At 36.2% G+C, this 19,017-nt stretch overlaps 2 protein-coding genes across 2 annotated transcripts; both read left to right on the forward strand.

The window, feature by feature from the left end:
• The first annotated feature begins 1,028 nt into the window (after positions 1-1,028).
• On the forward strand, positions 1,029-1,481 carry LOC141665962 (uncharacterized). The gene has a single exon (XM_074471950.1). It carries the CDS (start codon positions 1,029-1,031, stop codon positions 1,479-1,481), a length of 453 nt encoding a protein of 150 aa, XP_074328051.1.
• A 15,371-nt stretch (positions 1,482-16,852) lies between these two features.
• On the forward strand, positions 16,853-18,255 carry LOC141667573 (uncharacterized). Its single transcript, XM_074474121.1, has one exon. It carries the CDS (start codon positions 16,957-16,959, stop codon positions 17,902-17,904), a length of 948 nt encoding a protein of 315 aa, XP_074330222.1. The 5' UTR covers positions 16,853-16,956; the 3' UTR covers positions 17,905-18,255.
• Positions 18,256-19,017: the final 762 nt, after the last annotated feature.

Raw genomic sequence — 19,017 nt, forward strand, 5'->3', positions numbered from 1 at the left:
TTGAAAATAATACATTTAAGGAAATATTTTCAGATATTAATAAGGATCGATATAACACTCAACAATTAGCATATTACCATTTAATAACACAAACTCGTCAAACAAGAATAAAGTATCCACCATTTTATTCTTTCCTAATCAGAAAATCACATAAACATATTCAAATATTAATAATAATAATAATTCTGAAAATACGGGATTTCACACTCAACACCTTCATGCAGCTTTCTAAATTATTGAACACCATATGACACTCCAAGAGGCAGTGGGTAGTATAAGATCTCTGAGACACTCTAGTTACAAATATGAAAGGTCAAGAGCTCATAGTCCCCGGACTCTGAGATCGCGAGGATATAATTCCAAATCTCCTCGACGTTCACCAGCAAGAAGAGATAATAGAAAAGAAGAACATTGAACCCCGATGGGTCATGAATATCAATGACGGTCTTTCTCAGACCAAAAATGGCAGGCCCGAGACAGAAAAGATAAAGAGTTTACTAAACTCACAGTCGATAAAGCAACAATTTTGGCAAATTTAAAGTCAGAACCTGACTTTCGACCTCCGAGGCCGATCAAGCCGAGTCATCCTCCAAGTTCTCGGTATTGTGATTATCATAAAGATACTGGACACACTACAGATGAATGATACCAATTAAGCAATCTCATTGAATCCAAAATCAGGAAAGGCCATTTCGTCCATTATATTGAAGGACAAGGACAAACTCATCAGAGACAAGATGACAGAATAGTCGACATAATTTTTTGGGGGTTACGCCGCCTGGGGCATGTCGAACAACTCTCGTAAGTCGGACGCTCGAGAAGTGTGTAATGTTAATCCTCAGTGTCCCAAAATATACAAGCTTTCTCCATCTCTCATCATATCCTTCTCGAACGAGGACTATGCCCATGGTATCAGAGCTAGCATGAATTAGCTGTGGTTCTTTCTTTTCTATTACATCTGCTCTTTTTGTTTTAGTTGCTTGTTCTTGTATTGAGTGCATTCTTGTGTTTTGTGTCATCACTCAAATATGGCAACTGGAGGGAGATTTACTTTTGCTGATATGCAAAATCCCCTTTTTCTTCATCCATATGATGGACCCACTTCAATCTCTGTTGCAAAACTTGAAGGGGCTACCAACTACAGATCTTGGAAAAGATCTTTTGAAATCCAACTTTCTTCCAAAAGGAAATTTGGGTTCGTTGATGGCACTGTCCAAAGGAGCACTGATGATGAAGCTTTGGCTGTGCAATGGGATACATGCAACAATCTGGTAATTTCTTGGATTCATAATAATGTCTCTGAAACTATCAAGAAATCTATATTGTTCATTAGTTCTGCTAGTGAAATATGGGCACAGCTCGAAAAACGCTTTGCTCTTACAAATGGGTTCAGGAAATACAAAATAAGTAAAGATTTGTATGAGTTGAAACAAAATCATTTATCTGTGGCTGATTATTTCACTCAACTCAGTAGCCTTTAGGAGGAACTCGAATCCATGTCTTTATTACCTACCATCACCACAATGACACCTGAAATCACAACTTTTCTTTCAGCCATAACCAAATACCGAGAGGAAACAAAACTTTTCCAATTTTTAAATGGTTTAAATGACAAGTATAGTGCTCAGAGGAGTCAATTGCTTATGATGATTCCTCTGCCTGCTGTTGAAATAGCCTGTGCTGCTATTCAGCAGGAGGTGTCACAGAGAGATCTCTTGACCACTGATTCTTTGGACAGTGATATGTCTGCTATGTATAGTAAAGCCCCCACTGATAAAACCTATTTTTGTACTGCCTGCAACACAAAAGGTCATACCATTGATCGATGTTGGTCTGTTCTAGGCTATCCAAGGTGGCACCCCAAACATAAGAAATTTACCCCTAAACCTCAAAACCAAAAATGGACTTCTAAACCCCAACCTAACCGAATGGCCAATGTTGCTCAAGGCACAGTGGATAAACCTGAGCCCTCTACTATCACCTTTACACCTCACCAACTCGAACAACTCCTCAAACTTTTGCCTGTCAATTCAGCTGCTTCTCCCAGAGACTCTGCTACTGATGATGAATTAGAAAATTGTTTCTCTGGTATGATTAATTGTCACCTTTCAACCTCCAAAACTGATGAGTGGATTCTCGACTCTGGAGCCACAGACCACATGACAAGTTCCTTTGCCATCCTTGTTGACCCTGAACCTGCACCCACAAATTTCAGCATACATCTGCCAACTGGGGAAACAACAGTCATATCACACATTGGAACAGTGTGCCTTCATGGTCTTGTGTTGAAGAATGTCCTGTTTGTGCCTAATTTTCAACACAACCTTCTCTCAATTCGAAAGCTCACAAGAGATAACAACTATACAGTCAATTTTCAAGCAAACACCTGTGTTATTTCTGATGTTGTCACCAAAGAAATCAAGGCAGTTGGGAATGAGAAAGGGGGCCTTTACTATTTGATGCAGGAAGTAAGAAATGGCTTTACTGCTGCAAAATATGAAAGCAACTCAGATTTGACTACTCTGTGGCACAACAGGATGGGGCATGCTCCTGTCTCCAAACTGCAGCATATCACACATATCAAACCTTTTTTGGTTGACTCTCCCAAGATATGTGTCACATGCTCTCTTGCAAAGTTCACCAAACTACCTTTCTCATCGAGCTCATCTCATGCAGCTGAGGCATTCTCGCTTGTTCATCTTGATACCTGGGGCCCCTACAAAGTCTACACTAGAGACAGGTATAAATACTTTCTCACTTTGGTAGATGATTACTCTAGAATGACCTGGGTGTATTTAATGAAAGTCAAGAATGATGCTTTTACAATTCTGCAAACTTTTTATGAGTATGCTTTTACCCACTTTACAAAACGCATCAAAACAATTAGACCTGACAATGCCCCAGAGTTCAGTGATAGTAACTGCCTTAAATTTTTTGCATCTCATGGGATTGTTCACTAAAAATTTTGTGCTTATCGACCCCAGCAAAATGCTCGGGTTGAAAGAAAGCATAGAAGCATCTTAGAAATTGCCAGAGCCCTGCGTTTTTAAGCTGGCTTAGATCTTTCTTTTTGGGGTGATTGCGTTCTAACGGCCACACGCATTCTTAATAGACTCCCTAGTTCTGTCTTGTCAAACAAAACACCCTATGAAGTCCTTCACAATGAGCCTGCTGATTATGACCATTTGAAAGTTTTTGGTTGCTTAACATTTGCCTCACCCAATACAGCCACTGCTGATAAATTTCAACCACGTGGTGTCCCCTGTGTTTTCTTGGGATATCCACCTGGCACTAAAGGATATAGGCTCTACAATCTCTTAACCAAAACCACCTTTATCTCAAGAGATGCAGTGTTTCACGAAACTGTTATACCTTTCAACCAAAACTCTGTCAACTCCTACATGACACCTCTGCCTGTACCCTTGCCTCATACACAATGTGCTGATGATGATATAATCACATCAATCCAATCTGAGGATGACAACTCTCCCTTAGATAAACATGGAGAAAACACAGAACCTATCTCACCTGTCTCAGACCACTCACCAGTTACTCCTGTACCTCTCAGAAGATCAACCAGACCCTCAAAGAATCCTAACTGGATGACAGACTATGTTACTTCCATAAATCAAGTTGCTTCCCAATCTGTTCACTCAAAGTTTCACTGTTTTCTGTCAACACTTACAAAGCATCAGGACCCTGTTTCCTATAAGCAAGCCATTCAACACCAACACTGGATTGATGATATGAACCTTGAATTGGAGGCTCTTGAAAGAAATGATACATGGGATATAGTGCCTCTGCCTGCTGGAAAGAGGGCAATTGGTTGCAAGTGGGTTTTCAAAACTAAATTTCTTTCTAATGAGACAGTTGATAAGTATAAATCGAGGTTGGTGGTTCTTGGCTGCAGGCAGGTTAGTGGCATTGACTTTGGAGAAACTTTCGCCCCTGTTGCCAAAATGACAACAGTACGGGCTCTCTTAGCTGCGGCAGCTATCAACAATTGGCACACCATGCAGATGGATGTCACCAATGCATTTCTACATGGTGACTTGCATGAAACAGTCTACATGACTTTGCCTAAAGGATACTCTGGACATGGCAGCAGACTCACTCTTAATCAACCACTGTTGTCATCTCCAACAACTCTGGTGTGCAGATTGAAAAAATCTCTATACGGGCTCAAGCAAGCCCCTCGTAATTGGTTCAGCAAGCTGTCAATTCATCTTCAAACCTCTGGTTACAAGCAATCTAAGTCAGACTACAGTTTGTTCACCTCTGTTACAGACACCACTATCACTTTGATACTCGTGTATGTGGATGATCTGTTACTAGCTGGAAACTCTATGACTACTCTCTCATCTCTCAAGGCCTCATTGTCTCAATCTTTTCACATGAAAGACCTTGGAGAGCTCAGGTATTTTCTTGGCTTAGAAATAGACAGGTCCCCCTCTGGTTTCTTCATTTCTCAAAAGAAATACACCATGGACCTCCTCAGAGATTACAATATGCTTCTTGCTAAACCTCTCAAACTGCCATTGGATATACATACGAAGTTGACTCCTGATAAGGGTGTGCCTCTTTCAGATCCTCAAGCTTACCAAAGATTACTTGGCCGCCTCATTTATCTGACAATCACAAGGCCGGACATCACTTTTGCAGTTCACATTTTGGCTCAATACATGCAACGTCCAACAAACGTCCACATGCAGGCTTCCAAAAGGCTTCTCAGGTACCTTGTGAGTAATCCAGGTCAAGGCATTCTCTTGGCTTCTTCCTCAGCTGCTCAAATCACTGCTTACTGTGACAGTGATTGGGCTAGCTGCCAAGCAACAAGGCGATCCACCTCTGCTTTTTGCATCCTGCTGGGTGATTCACCAATATCATGGAAAACCAAAAAACAATCCATTGTCGCACGCTCAACCGCTGAAGCTGAGTATCGGGCCATGGCCCTCACAGCGTGTGAATTAACATGGATCTCTGCTCTGTTGAAAGATCTGGGACTCTCCAAGTTGCCTCCTGCAATATTGAAGTGCGATAATCAAGCTGCTATATCCATAGCAGCAAATCCAGTCATGCATGAACGCACGAAGCACATAGAACTGGATTGCCACTTCATTCGCAATCACATTCAGTCTGGTACTCTTGTCACACAACATGTTCCATCTCATGCTCAGGTGGCCGATATTCTGACTAAACAGCTTCCAGTTAAGCAGCACAAGTATCTTCTCCACAAGTTTGGCACTTCCGTTCCACCTCCAGTGCAGCTTGAGGGGGAGTATTGCAGCCATTGAGCTGCTTCTCATCTCAATAAACATCATGCACTCTTGCACATGTTTATCTGAGTCTCTTTTGTTATTTCTGCACAATAAAACTTCATTCCCAGACAGGCTGCACCACCTTCTGCAGGACCACTTATTTGGCTTCACATGAATCTCTAACCGTTAGCAGTGGTCCTTCTTTTGTTATCTAGTATCAGTTTGTTAGGGAATAGACAAACCTAGTTGGCTAGTGTCTCCTGCTATATATAGCAGTGCATTGCTTTCTTATGCTTTCAGCTTTTGTAATCAAGAACCTTTGGAATATAATCATCTTTTATTCCAGCTTCTCAACTTTGTTGTTAATTTATTGCAGCTATTTGTATCATGCTTGTTAAAGTCTACAGTTTATATACAACATAGAGTAGATGAGCTTGATGAAATGTTATTCAGTTGCTCATTTTGCCATCCTAATGACCGAAACTTATAACATGATATACAACATCTGCTAGCGGGAAAAAAAATCAAAATCATATCTCGAATATGCATAAAAATTAAAGTTTTTTTGACATTCTATTTTGGCCAGATCTTTGCAGAATTTCCTTATTCCGTCATATTTAATCGTGGTAATCAACAACTTGGAAACTTCTGTAAAAAAAATCAATAACTTCGAGAACAGCAGTCACCCGTTACAAATTTTTGAAGAAGTTAGTTCTTCATCATCCACAATGTCAGCGAAAGGTTTCATGAGAGAAAAGATCAGCTACCTAAGAAAAACTCCGATGATTGGTGTAAGGAGGGGTGTCAGCCCCGCGTAAAGTGACACGACCTGACTTGGGGTTCCAATTAAGGTGGTCATGAGATGCCAATCTTGGATGTCAAAAATTATAATTGCATGAAATAGTTTGTCAACATCATTTGTGCTACTAATGACCAATAACCATTATTACATGGTCTAATAATGAATAAAATATTATATATTTTTACATTTTTTTGAAATTAGTGAAGTTGACATTTAGATGTTAATTATTGGAATTTTTTGTGAAAAAAGGTCAAATCTGACTTAAAAGAGAAGAATGAAAATATAAAAATAATATTTTTTATTATATGTTAAAGGTGTCAACTATTGGAAATACCGGTTTTTATGAAATAAGGACGGAATACATGCGTTACACTATAAAATAAACACAAAACAAAATTCATGAGTGTGAATTATTTTTAATCCAATATTGGGCAAAACTTCAAATTTTTGCTTAAATGGGCTTGAAGCCCATTTGAAATTTCATGTTCCCGGATACCTAAAATAAACTATCATATCATATATATTTAAAAAAGTTAAAAATATTTTGTGTATCCGAACTATCCAAAAACTGCACTTTGTGTTTCCGAACTATGGAATCTAGCAAAAAGCATGCTAAATTAACATATTCCTAGCAAATTGCATATTAGCATCAATGTGATGTTAACATCGTTAAGTTGCTGTTTAAATGGGAAGAAGACATGTTATAGTAGTCTTGTCGTACGTGTGTGTATATGGCGGCAAAACCAAGCCACAATAAATCTACCCTAATTGATCTTTATTAACACATTTGATATTTATTTTCCATTTTACTGCTCTCATATCTTTGTCCTAATACCTTGAATTTTGAGAGAATCACAATTTAATGATGCATATCTTCCAGCGGAGTGTCCTAATTACAAGAGTAAGCTCCGTTTTCATTATTTTTTGTTGAATTTCATATAGGATTTACATGTTATAAGTGTTCATATTTGCTTTGTGTGTTTCGTATGCTCATCTACATGTCTCATTTCATGGATTATCCAATTTTTAGTTGAAAATCGTATTTATATAAATTTATTGTGATTATGCAGATGACATGGACTTATTTAGCATAGAACTTCATGGTGGTGGTGAGTTCAGTGCAACATATGGATTATATGTTGGTGGCACATATAGGTATGTTGATAATTACGATATTGATGAGATGTCTATGTTAGAGCTAGGTATCATGTTAGAAGAGGCTTTTGACCATCTTGGATATTGTGAATTTTCGTATAAAATGCCAAATATTAGTGGTTTAAACTTTGCAAAAAAGGATGATGATGTACTTGTAATATGTAGCAAACTTGATAAATCTCGATTGGTATATGTGTATGTTGCGACTGTTCATGTAAAAGAAACACAAGACTATTGTCCCTCTCAACAAGTAAATTTAGAATTTTTAAATCATCATAATCTTGGTGATCTTGATGGCTTTGATAATGAGGAGATAGAAGCCATCATACTTGAAAACTTAGCACAACAATATGATAACCATCCACATATTGTGAATGTTGCAGTGAACAATGAGTTTGTTCCAAATAATGAGAATGCAAAGGTTTTTAGTGATATTGAAGGACATAATTTTTATGATGATTCTTCTAACATTGATAGTACAGATGATGAGATGTGTGCTGTTAAGGAAAAGAGAAAGCAAATTAAAGAACAAAAGGCAACATTTGGTTGTGAACAAGGACATGATTTCATTTAAGAGATTTTTTTAAAAATAGTGACAATGACTACAACATTGAGGAGGAAAGGATGGTTGCCAATAGTACTGATGATAAGACTATTTTTTTCCATATGTTTGATGAGAAAACATACATGAAAGATTCAAAATTCTGCATATGTATGTTATTTAAAAGTGGCAATATAGTCTTAGAGTAGCAGTTAAGAAACATGTCATTATGCATAGGAAACCAATACAACAATGAAGAAATTTTGACAAGAGGATTAGGTTTTGTTGTAAGGGAAAGGGATATCAATGGAAGATATATGCAACTTCATTGAAAGACACAAAAATATTTCAAGTTAAGACATACTTAGGCACTCACACCTGTCCTCCAGCCTTTAAACAAAAATTTATGACATCTAAATAAATTGCAGAGTATTATGCAAATGACATTCGAATGAACCCCACCTAGACACTTGGTGCATTTAGAAGAAAGTTGCAAATGATTGTGGATGTGAGGTTAGCTTTATGCTATTGGCAGGGGAAAAGACAAGGCTTTAATGGTGATAAGGGGAAACCATGAAGCACAATATGGCCAACTGTGGGATTATATGAGGGAAATTAAAAAAAGGCCATTCCAGATAGCACACCTGAAATGATGCTAGATTGTGAAGAACCTGGACTGCAAGCAGTGTTGTAGAAATTGACATATTAGCCGATAAATCGGCCGAAATGTCGGTTGGAGAGATGTTGCTGATCTAATACCTGCTAATCGCTGCAATAAACGTTTTGTTGATATCGGTCAAACGTTGGGTCAGAAATCGGGAAAGTCAACAACATATTAATTATTATACATACAAAAAAGTCGGAAACAAACAGAACTGGGTCTTAAAGCTTGATATTTCTGGAGGAGAGGAGAGAAAAAGGGTATACAAACCTAACACAATCGACAACGAAGAACCTATCAATATCATAATCCAGAGGTATTGATTTCAATTTCCTCTACTTCTATGTTTCAACTTTAATTCTTGTTTCTTATAAATAATAATTATAACCATATATGGCTCTTTTTAATTCTTATTTGTTGATGGAGATATGTATAGATTTCTATATGATCTTCGAAGGTTTTAGAATGGATAATGGTTCTTATGTCTATATTTTGTTCTATCATCCCCAATCTGACTTTAGGGATTCATAATTTTTATTAAGTTGAATGAGTTATGAGTTAGGGGATTTGTAAATTGACTATCTTTTTTTAATTAACATAGCATAAGCAATACTAATGATGATCATCTATTTGGTGATTTACATAATGAATGCTGGTAACACTTTTGACTGCCTGATTTCACCTTTTCAGTTGCGTAGTTGCTATTATTAGTTTTAGAAATCCACAAGGGATTCTTAGTATAGAAAAAGCACAATTTTTATAGTGCTCTGGATATAAAATATTATGAGGGATGTACTTTTGGCTGTAAGTATTTTCAATGTAAATGTGCTTGAATGACTTAATGTATTTAACTAGGTTTATATTTTTGCAGTTGACTAATACAGATAACTAAAGTTATGGTTATGCAGTTGATTCTTTTTTGTAAGAGCTATATTTTCATTCAGAAGTTTGCTGAAATCTTAGACATTTTTTATAATTACTCACAGAAATTTTAAAAATAAATAATAAATTACTTCCGATTTCTCACCGATTTATCATTCCAATAAATCCCCGATTTCCGATAAGTCGCTATAAGGTCCCTCCACCGATTTTATCCGATAAGCGATTTCTGTAACACTGACTGCAAAGCAGAAGATTCTAAAGAATATATGTGTGTTTGGCCCCTTGAATAAAGGTTTTACAGTTAGATGTAGGTCTCTTAAAGAGTTAGATGGATGTCATTTGAAAGGTCCTTATGGTGGCCAACACTTAACTGTTGTTGGATATGATAGCAATGATGTAATTTACCCCATATGTTGGGCTATTGTTGAAGTTGAAAATACTGAAATTTGGAACTAGTTTCTTGAATTATTGGTACAAGATGTTAATGTAGTTAACTCTGGTGGATAGAGATTTATATTAGATAGATAAAAGTTAAAATGTAACATTACCTTTCATTTTAACAATTTAACAAGGCTTTTTTATTAATTATTGAAATTATTTTATGATTATTCTGCAGGGACTTGTAAATGTTCTGTTATGCAAGACATGCATGTATAATAGCAGGACTAAGTCACATTGACAACCCTAAGATTAAGGTATTTGATAATCAATATATGTATTCTGTAATTGTATTCCTTGATTCTGTAAAAATATTTTGAAGATTAGAATGGAGGATTTTTCTGTGAACAGTTTCAAGCTAAGGAATAAACTTTGGAAGAAGATCAAGTCCTGATCATGGCTCATAGAAAAGATGTAGAAGTTTGGAGTTGAATAATGTTGTTTAATGAAAAATATTCTAAGTCAAGATATCGACAAGTCACAGATCAAGATATATCGAGAAGTCAGTCGAGAAGTCCAAAATGACTTGTAGATAAGTCCCAAGAGATATCGACTAGTCATTTCTGCATGTAGAAATCTCAGATATCGACAAGTCAAATGAAGATGTAGAGAACTGGAGATATCGACCTGTCACAGATACAGTTACTTCTTCCATCCCATCCACCTCAAATCCAACAGATCAACCCTCCACCTCAAATACTATAAATTAACCCTCACACCTCATATTTCAATGGATGCAAGATGCTCAAGCCCAACATATAACAGTCAATGATCTTTTGGTTGAGCAACTTGCAGGCCTAGCCAATATCACCCAACAAATCCTTACTACAGATATGTCAAACCAAGAATATCAAGATATTCTACTTTATTACAGGGAGGATGTTGAAGAACAACAGGAGAAGATGTGGATGCATGGCTTTCTATGGACTTTACCACAATAATGGAGGAGACCTTAGCAAAGTTCAGAGAAGAATATTTGATAATTTTAGGATGCAATTTTAAGGTCCTCACTCCCCAAGAAGTCTATGATGTTGTGACAGAGGTGTACAAAGCATAATTGAAAGTCTTTCATCATATTGTAAGAGCCATGGAACACACCCTCGACAAGCATCAACTTGTTGTGAAGAAACTAATCAATGACAGGATTGATGAACTAATGCCCACACTTACAGAGATCAAATCCAAGTTCAACAAATTTTCTGACAAACTTCAAGCTCTTTCTCTCACCAGTGGAAGAAAGTGTATCTAAGTTTAAAGAGTCTTTCATAGCCTTGCATGAGGTGATCCAGAAGCAAATCACTCAGAATAATGACTCAAAGATCAAGCTGGATCAGTTATATAAGGCTAGGTTTGAACCTTCAGCTTTGGTCATGGAGGAGATCAAGAATGCTATGCAGAATTCTTTTGGTACTTTGGCTGCATCCAGTTTACAACCTATGTCTACATCCACCAACCTACAAATCCAAAACTTACAAGCTCAAATGTTCACTCTACAATCTTCAAATGATTCTCTTACCACTCAAGTTTCTCAATTGACCTCACTCGTCCAAAGTCAGCAACAAGACATAAGTCCCTAGTAGACTCCCAGAAACATTTACAGATGCAGAATTCAGTATCTTTGGGCTATTATGGGAGCTTTAAACATACCTTTTCCAGAATCACCACACACGGTAAGGACTGCACTCCCTCTATCTACAATCTCTATGCCTTCTACCAAAACTAAGGGGGAGATAGAGTCACTACAACTAAAATCATCAAGCAAAAAATTGTCAAGCCAAGCCACAACTCAAATTCAGAAAAAGGATGATGTTGGAATGGACAGACTTCTAAAAGTAGCTGAAGGACCTTGTCTTGACAAGGAATTTGATGAACTCCTTAAAAGTCTCAAAATCTCTCTCAACAATAATCACTTCTCCTACAAAAAGGCTTTGGACAAGAATATCAATTTTCTAAGGGTGGTGATGGTAATCAATGGCAATTTCAGGGAAAAATGATTGTTGTAAACATCAATGACTTAGGAGTGGACAGGTGTATGCAGGTGTCTCTTTCTTATCTCCAATCTAGAAGAGCATTTGAGCTGAAAATCCTAATCAACAAAGTAAATAGGGTGATTTCAGAGGACATTCTCTTGCTCAATGATCCCTAAAAACTGTGTAATGAGAAATTTGAGGCTAATCAAGACTTTGGAAACTGATTTGAAGCACAAGAAGATCAAGAGCATTGAAGATGAAGAGATGATCAAGATTTTGAGAAGATATTTGAGAAATGCTGATGCTATGTTTCCAAGAGAACAAATCAATACAAAGGATGCCTTGGATGATGATGAGCAGAAGAAAGATGAGCAATTTTTTTTGACTCCAATCAAAATCAGTCTAGCAAAGCAACTGACAACAATGGTGATGATAAGAAAAAAAGAAGAAGGAAGAAAAGAAAAGTAAGGATGATGGAAGAAAGAAGAAGAAAGGTGGAAAAAGGGTAACTAATGAGCAAAATGTTCAAGGAATCCAAATATCACAAACTCACAAAACTCAAACTCCCAAACCTACCTAAACAGACACTCAATAAACCCAACCTCAAAAACCCAAGTACCTATACACGCCAACTGCAAACTCTCTATACTCAAGATACCTATCACAGCCAGCCAAGTCTCATTAAAGAATACAACAAAGCCACCTTCATTCAAACCTCCAACCAAGACTCACTTCAAAACTGCAGGAAGAAAACCAAAGAAAATTCAAGTTGATGTTTGTGCCATCTGGAATTGTTTAAATCAAGATGACTTTCTACCAGTTTCAAGAAGCATAACAGATGATGATTATTAACAACAACAAGCTGAGGAGATAGTCAAAGTTTGTGTTATTTCTCTGAGGGAAGTCAAGATCTATTACAAGGATAGCTCCTTCATTTTGCTGAACAAAGAAGTAATTAATACATTTTCCATTGTAGAATCGATGAGGGTGATTAGTTTGATGAAGGCTAAGGATTCTAGTACAAGAATATGGAAGGCTGTGTTGGCCGAAATGTTGAGAGAAAGGGATATCAGGGTTGCAAGGGAAAAGGCTGAGAGGGAAGAAATGGAAAGGAAGCATGGTGATGAAATTGAGATGTTTGAAAGGAGATCAAATAAGTTGAAGGAAAGGGGGTTGAGTAGAGTTTTAATGGATGGACATTTTCTAAATATCAAGATTGAAAAATTCTCAAGATTCAGAATACATCTACTCAACAACTACTCATTGAAATAATGGCTCAAGCTAATGGAAGCTCTAAGAGGGATTGAAATCATTAAAGAACTTGAAGTGCTAGTCAAAATCAAAGACCTCATTAGAATAGAGTCTGGCTATGAGAAATTCACCTAGTGTTTGTAATTTGTCATCTAATGTAAATTTTTCAATGTATAAAAGGTGTATTTGTCAATCTGTCAATTTTATTGTATTAAATTTTAGCTTGGGGTTAGTCTTGTTATCAAACATGAATTTGTGATAAGCAATCTTCTCACAAATTGGGGGAAATTATTGTACTAGATATGTCTTTATAATAACAAAACTAAGTCACATTGACAACCCTAAGATTAAGTTATTTGATAATCAATATATGTATTCTATAATTGTATTCCTTGAGTCTGTAAAAAATGTTTAGAAGATTAGACCGGAGGATTTTTCAGTGAATAATTTTAAGCTAAGGAACAAACTCTGGAAGAAGATCAAGTCCTGATCATGCCTCGGAGAAAATATGTAGAAGCTTAGAGTTGAATAATGTTTTCTATGAAAAATATTCCAAGTCAAGATATCAACAAGTCACAGATCAAGGTATTTCGAGAAGTCAGTCGAGAAGTCCAATATGACTTGTAGAGAAGTCCCAAGAGATATCGACAAGTCATTTTTGCATGTACTGATCTCAGATATCGACAAGTCAAATGAAGATGTAGGGCACTGGATATATCGATAAGTCAATACCTTACATAGAGATCTCAGAGATATCGACAAGTCAAATTGTGTACGTAGAGATCTCAGACATATCGACAAGTCATTTCTGCATGTAGAGAACTCAAAGATATCGACAAGTCAAATTCCTCATGTAGAGAACTCGAGATGTCGATAAGTCAAAAGCTTATATCAAGAACTAGAGATGTCGATAAGTTATTATGCATGTCGAGAACTAGAGACCTCGACAAGTCATTTACATATGTTGAGAACTCGAGATATCGATAAGTCACTATACTTATCCATATGTCACTTCTCTACAGAACAAACGGAGATCTCGATACACTATCTCAAATTCAGAATACAGACAAGTTCAAATTCAAGATTATCAGTCAACAAATAATTCATTCACTGATTGGTAAGTCTACAAAAGCAGCTTAAAGAATATAAGATCAAGGGCTAAGATTCACTGGACAGAGAATGATCACAGACCTGCAAGATTCTGCACAGATATGCTAACACCAGAAATGGAAATATACAATGTTGCTTTAGAAATTGGTTTAGTACATTTTAGTGCAAGTTTTGTAAACTCGTGTTGCTAGTCTATAAAGCATGCACATGTCCTTAGTTTAGTAGTAACAAACAGATTTAGAAAATATTGTATTCTTTTAAGATAGAAGCTGAGTTCTTACTATTCAAGAACACAAATTTATAGCAAGACAAACTTAATTAATACAATTAAGTGAGTTTTTGATATTGAGTCTTGTGTGTTTTACTGTCAAGCATTTAATCTCTACAACCTTAAACTGATTTGTTCACCAATAATCCAAATCAGTTTTAAAAGTTAAATATAATCCAGAAACACATTCACCCCTTATGTTATATTTCTTTGCATTTAATATCTAGCATGCTCTAACAACACAAGTACCAAATGCAGAGCATAGATTTTGTGTTATGTACCTGTATCGGAACATGTACGAAGATCACAAAGGAGTTGGATGCAGAACATTATTGTGGCTGGCAGCTAGAGCTACTACATAGTACATGTTTAAAAAATACATGAGTGAGCTTGAAAAGGTACATTTTATTATTTGTAAGCTTGTGCAATTTATATGTGGTATATATCATAATATTTTTATTATTTTGGTGCTAGTTGTCCAAAAAATATCATAGTTGGTTAATGGAAAAACCAACATCCCAATAGAGCAGATCATCATTTAGAACAAATTGTATTTATGATATGTTTGTGAAAACCATTGTGAGGTGTTCAACAATAGCATAAGAGAGTATATGTATCTTCCTATTATTAGTTTACTGCAAGGCTTGAACAAGAGTGCTATGAGAAGAATTCAAACTAGGAGGGACAAGATGGCTTGAAATTATACTTTAAATCCTATATTTCCAAATGCTATGAGAAAAGTTCACAAGTAAGTCATATATTTTAAATAAAATTATAATTATTAGCCTTTTATGACTGTTTGCTTATTGTTCAGGGCTATGACTTTCTGCAGTGGTTATGTTGTCCAGTGGTCCGGAAAGAGCAAGTACTTTGGTAACAATGATAGATGATGGCCATGAAATTATTATTGATCTAGATGCCAAGACATGTGTATGTAGAAAATTTAATTTAATAGGCATGCCTTGTTATCATGCATGTGCATGCATTAATTGGAAAAAAAATAGCATGCCTAGTTTCTTATGGTGTTACAATTTGCTAGAAATCAGATAGTTTAACATGCTTTTTGTTAGATTTCATAGTTCAGGTACACAAAGTACATTTTTTGGATATTTCTGGTATATAAACTGCTTTTAACTCTAATGAAAATCATTCTAATGAAAATCGTTGAAAATCTGAAAGTTGGTAGGGGGTTTATATTTCTGTTTTTATTTCGCTTTTTTCGTCATTCATTGACTGTACGTTTACTCGGTTGCAACATTCATATACATTATTACTTAATATTTTATAATTTTGTCTTTTATTTTTATATTCATGTATTACAATTATTGTATTCAAATTTTAATTTTTTTAACTTCAAATTTTATTTTTTTAATTCAGATTTTTTGAATAAATTTTAATTTTATTTATCTTGTTTTAATCGTATAATTTTGTTCGAGCCGAATCTGACAGTTTCGACTTGACTTGACTCGATTACACTTTAGTACCAGGCTTGTACACGGGACGGTGGGGACATAAGTTTTTGGATTTTTAAAGAACCTGGGATAATTAGAAGAAAAATAAGTAGATTTCAATAGATTAACACTGGGGTATTGTATCAATTAATCATTTGACATCATCTATATGCTTGATTATGTCGAAAGTAATAGTAGCATTTTATTTTGGAGCAGTAATGAAGCGATGTTGGCAATCCTGCAAGACCGAATTAGAGGTATACTAACTGCCGATGCGAGATGCACGAACCAAGCTTGCCGTGTCGGGTTGATTCGTGGACCGAGGCGAGTCGCAGTCACGAGGCGATTCAAGGGCCGTGCCGACTTGTGATTCAAATTATATGAACTTGTGGACGCCCCATCCAAGCTTGCGGGTCGTGCCGAGTTTGAATCAGCTCGAGACGAGTCGATTTTGTACAAATAATAAGATGAATCGGACCGAGTCCGGGGGTGAACCGACCAGCTCGTTTGATCACCTCTAGGTCGAATATACTGTAACAAATTAAGAAAAGAAAGTAAGAAATCATGCAAAATTGCAAAAGTAGACTTTTCATTTCATACATAAAATTTTGCATTTTGTTAATTAGTATGCAAAGATTTTATTTATTTATTTGTATCATGTTATCAAACTTAAAAAGATAATCTATATTAAATTATTTATAAATACATTCTGCCAAGAATAATCCACACCTAAAAATTTATTATAAATTTTTTTTATACAGTGTAAGTATACAATTTAACCTCGATTAAGTAATAATCATTAAAGTAATAATCTCGTTAAAATAATATTTTTTTCCGGTACCAACATAATAGACACAGTGTACTTTTACTTCTGATAAAATAATAAATTTGTTAAAATAATATTTTTTCTAGATCTCAATCCTATTACTTTAAAGAGTTTTAAATGTAATTAAAAAAAGTTCAACTTGATAAACCTGACATACACGTTTTGGAGTGATCTGTGCCTCGTATTTAAATGAAAACCAATATAATAAAAACGATTAGATCGAATGCTGATTATCTGGATGTTTGACGAAATTGACGGGTGAGATCAGTTGAATCACCTCTGTATAGTTCATGTGCAGTAGGGAGTTTTATAGCAGCTTGCTAGAGTCATTTTAATTCCCAAAATGGGAAACCCTATAGTATTTTTCGATATCAAAATCGGAGGTGCACCAGCGGGGCGCATAGAGTTTGAGCTGTATGCTGACACGTGTCCCAAAACAGCAGAGAATTTTCGTGCATTTTGTACTGGGGAGAAGGGAATCGGAAGCTTTGGTTCGGCCTTGCATTACAAGGGTACCGAGATCGACGTGATTTACCCCTACGGCTATATGCGTGGAGGCAGAATTTCCAAAGGGAAGTACCCGGAAGTGGAGAGTGTCTATGGTGGCGAAATCGAAAGCGCTTTTTCAGACAAAAAGAATGACAGACCGGGTATGTTGACAATGTATCCAGCTCAAACCGGGCTTGCCTTAACGTTCTTCACCATTACCGCAAAGGCCATCAATGAATTATCATCGCAGTATCTTGTGTTTGGACATGCAGTCAACGGCTTGGATGTGCTTAACGCTGTTTATAGTGCGGGTACTATAACCTGGCCAAGAAAACAGGTTATCATCGCAGATTGTGGGCAGATCATCAATGGAATGAGTATTATTCGTGAAAGTATAAAAACAGAGGTTTTAGAAATCGGTGGTATATTATCTGGTCGAATTGTAATCAAGCTTTTCCACGACACCACTCCACTTACGGCTGCAACCTTTCATTCGCTTTGCACAGGTGGAACGGCAATCGGCAAGACATCAGGTAAAGCCTTGCACTTCAAGGGATCCACTTTTCACCGTGTAATTCCCGCAGTCATGTGTCATGGAGGAGATTTTTCACTTGAGGATGGTAGCGGCGGGGAGCCCATTCTTAATGCTGACAAATTTCTCTCCGAGAGCTTCGTTGACAAGCACACTAGACCTGGAGTTTTGTCCATGGTGAATAGTGGAAAGGGCGCTGACGGATCGCAGTTCTACATTTGTACGGGGAAGACAGATTGGTTGGATGGGAAGCATGTTGTCTTCGGATAAGTTGTACAAGGTATGGATGTTGTCAAGGCTATTGAGAATGTTGGATCGGCTGATGGAATGACAAGCAAGTCGGTAAAAATTGTTAATTGTGGCAAGATTAATTTTGATTATTGTTAATTGTCTCTCAAAATGCTTATCATGGTTCCCCTTGTTGCTTGTGTTCTTTATTTTGTTGGTGAAATCCACAGTTAGTTCTGTGCAGTAAGATTCAAAACCTCTAGTCAATGTTATTCAATAGAGTTAAAGAAAATTTTATTAGGATGCAAGTACCAAGCTAATTCATTAAAAATAATACGCTGGCACCGGAATTATTCAGCCAAGCTGTACTGGCCAAGCTTTTGTTAGGGAAGTCAACTACTTACTACATAGCAAGCCCATGCATCACATCAATTCCACGTATTAGAGGGCTTGAGCAGTTGACATTGTAACTTGTAATAATACACTGATGAGCAAAAAATATTTTTAGTTTGCTTTCTTTATGTCAAGAGAAACATACCCAAACCAAAAACACGATTATTAAAACAAGTCGATATTGAACCCTTCTAATCTTTAAGTTGTAAGTCCGTAACTATAAATAATTAATTTTAACAATAACAATATCCACTTTTATCGATCATCTGATGTGCGACTAATTTTAATGATCATCTCATGTGTGACTAATTTGATATTCTAGATATAGATCATTTTAAGAAGGGGCAAAAGGAGTACAGTTTAGGGGGGCGAACAAATTTGTTTCAATTTTTTTTTAAAATTTTACACTAAATTTCGGTAAATTCTGACTGTTTACAGAGATTGGAGCTCAATCCAGTCCTCAGTTCCACCCCTACTTCAACCTATAAGTGTAATTTTCCTACACTTCAATGCAGAGCTCTTTTTCAACAACTCCTAACTTGTTAATATAATTCGAGATTAAATCATTAGAATCATAATAGGAACAAAATATTACTTATTTTGTACATAAGAAAGAAAAGAGAATTGATATCTGTGAAGCAAATTTATTACTTCTAATGTTATTGCATCCTATTTATACACGCATGGTGAATCGCCTTGCTTCCTTATTAAGTTGTTGATGACCGGCTTGTTTTTCACAATCATTATCATAACATAGCTACT

The sequence above is a fragment of the Apium graveolens genome, chromosome 6 (assembly GCF_009905375.1).
Source record: "Apium graveolens cultivar Ventura chromosome 6, ASM990537v1, whole genome shotgun sequence".
NCBI classification, from domain to species: Eukaryota; Viridiplantae; Streptophyta; class Magnoliopsida; order Apiales; family Apiaceae; genus Apium; species Apium graveolens.

Coding starts and splice junctions, on each gene's coding strand:
- LOC141665962 (XM_074471950.1), top strand. CDS start 1,029: ATGGCAACTGGAGGGAGATTTACTTTTGCTGATATGCAAAATCCCCTT.
- LOC141667573 (XM_074474121.1), top strand. CDS start 16,957: ATGGGAAACCCTATAGTATTTTTCGATATCAAAATCGGAGGTGCACCA.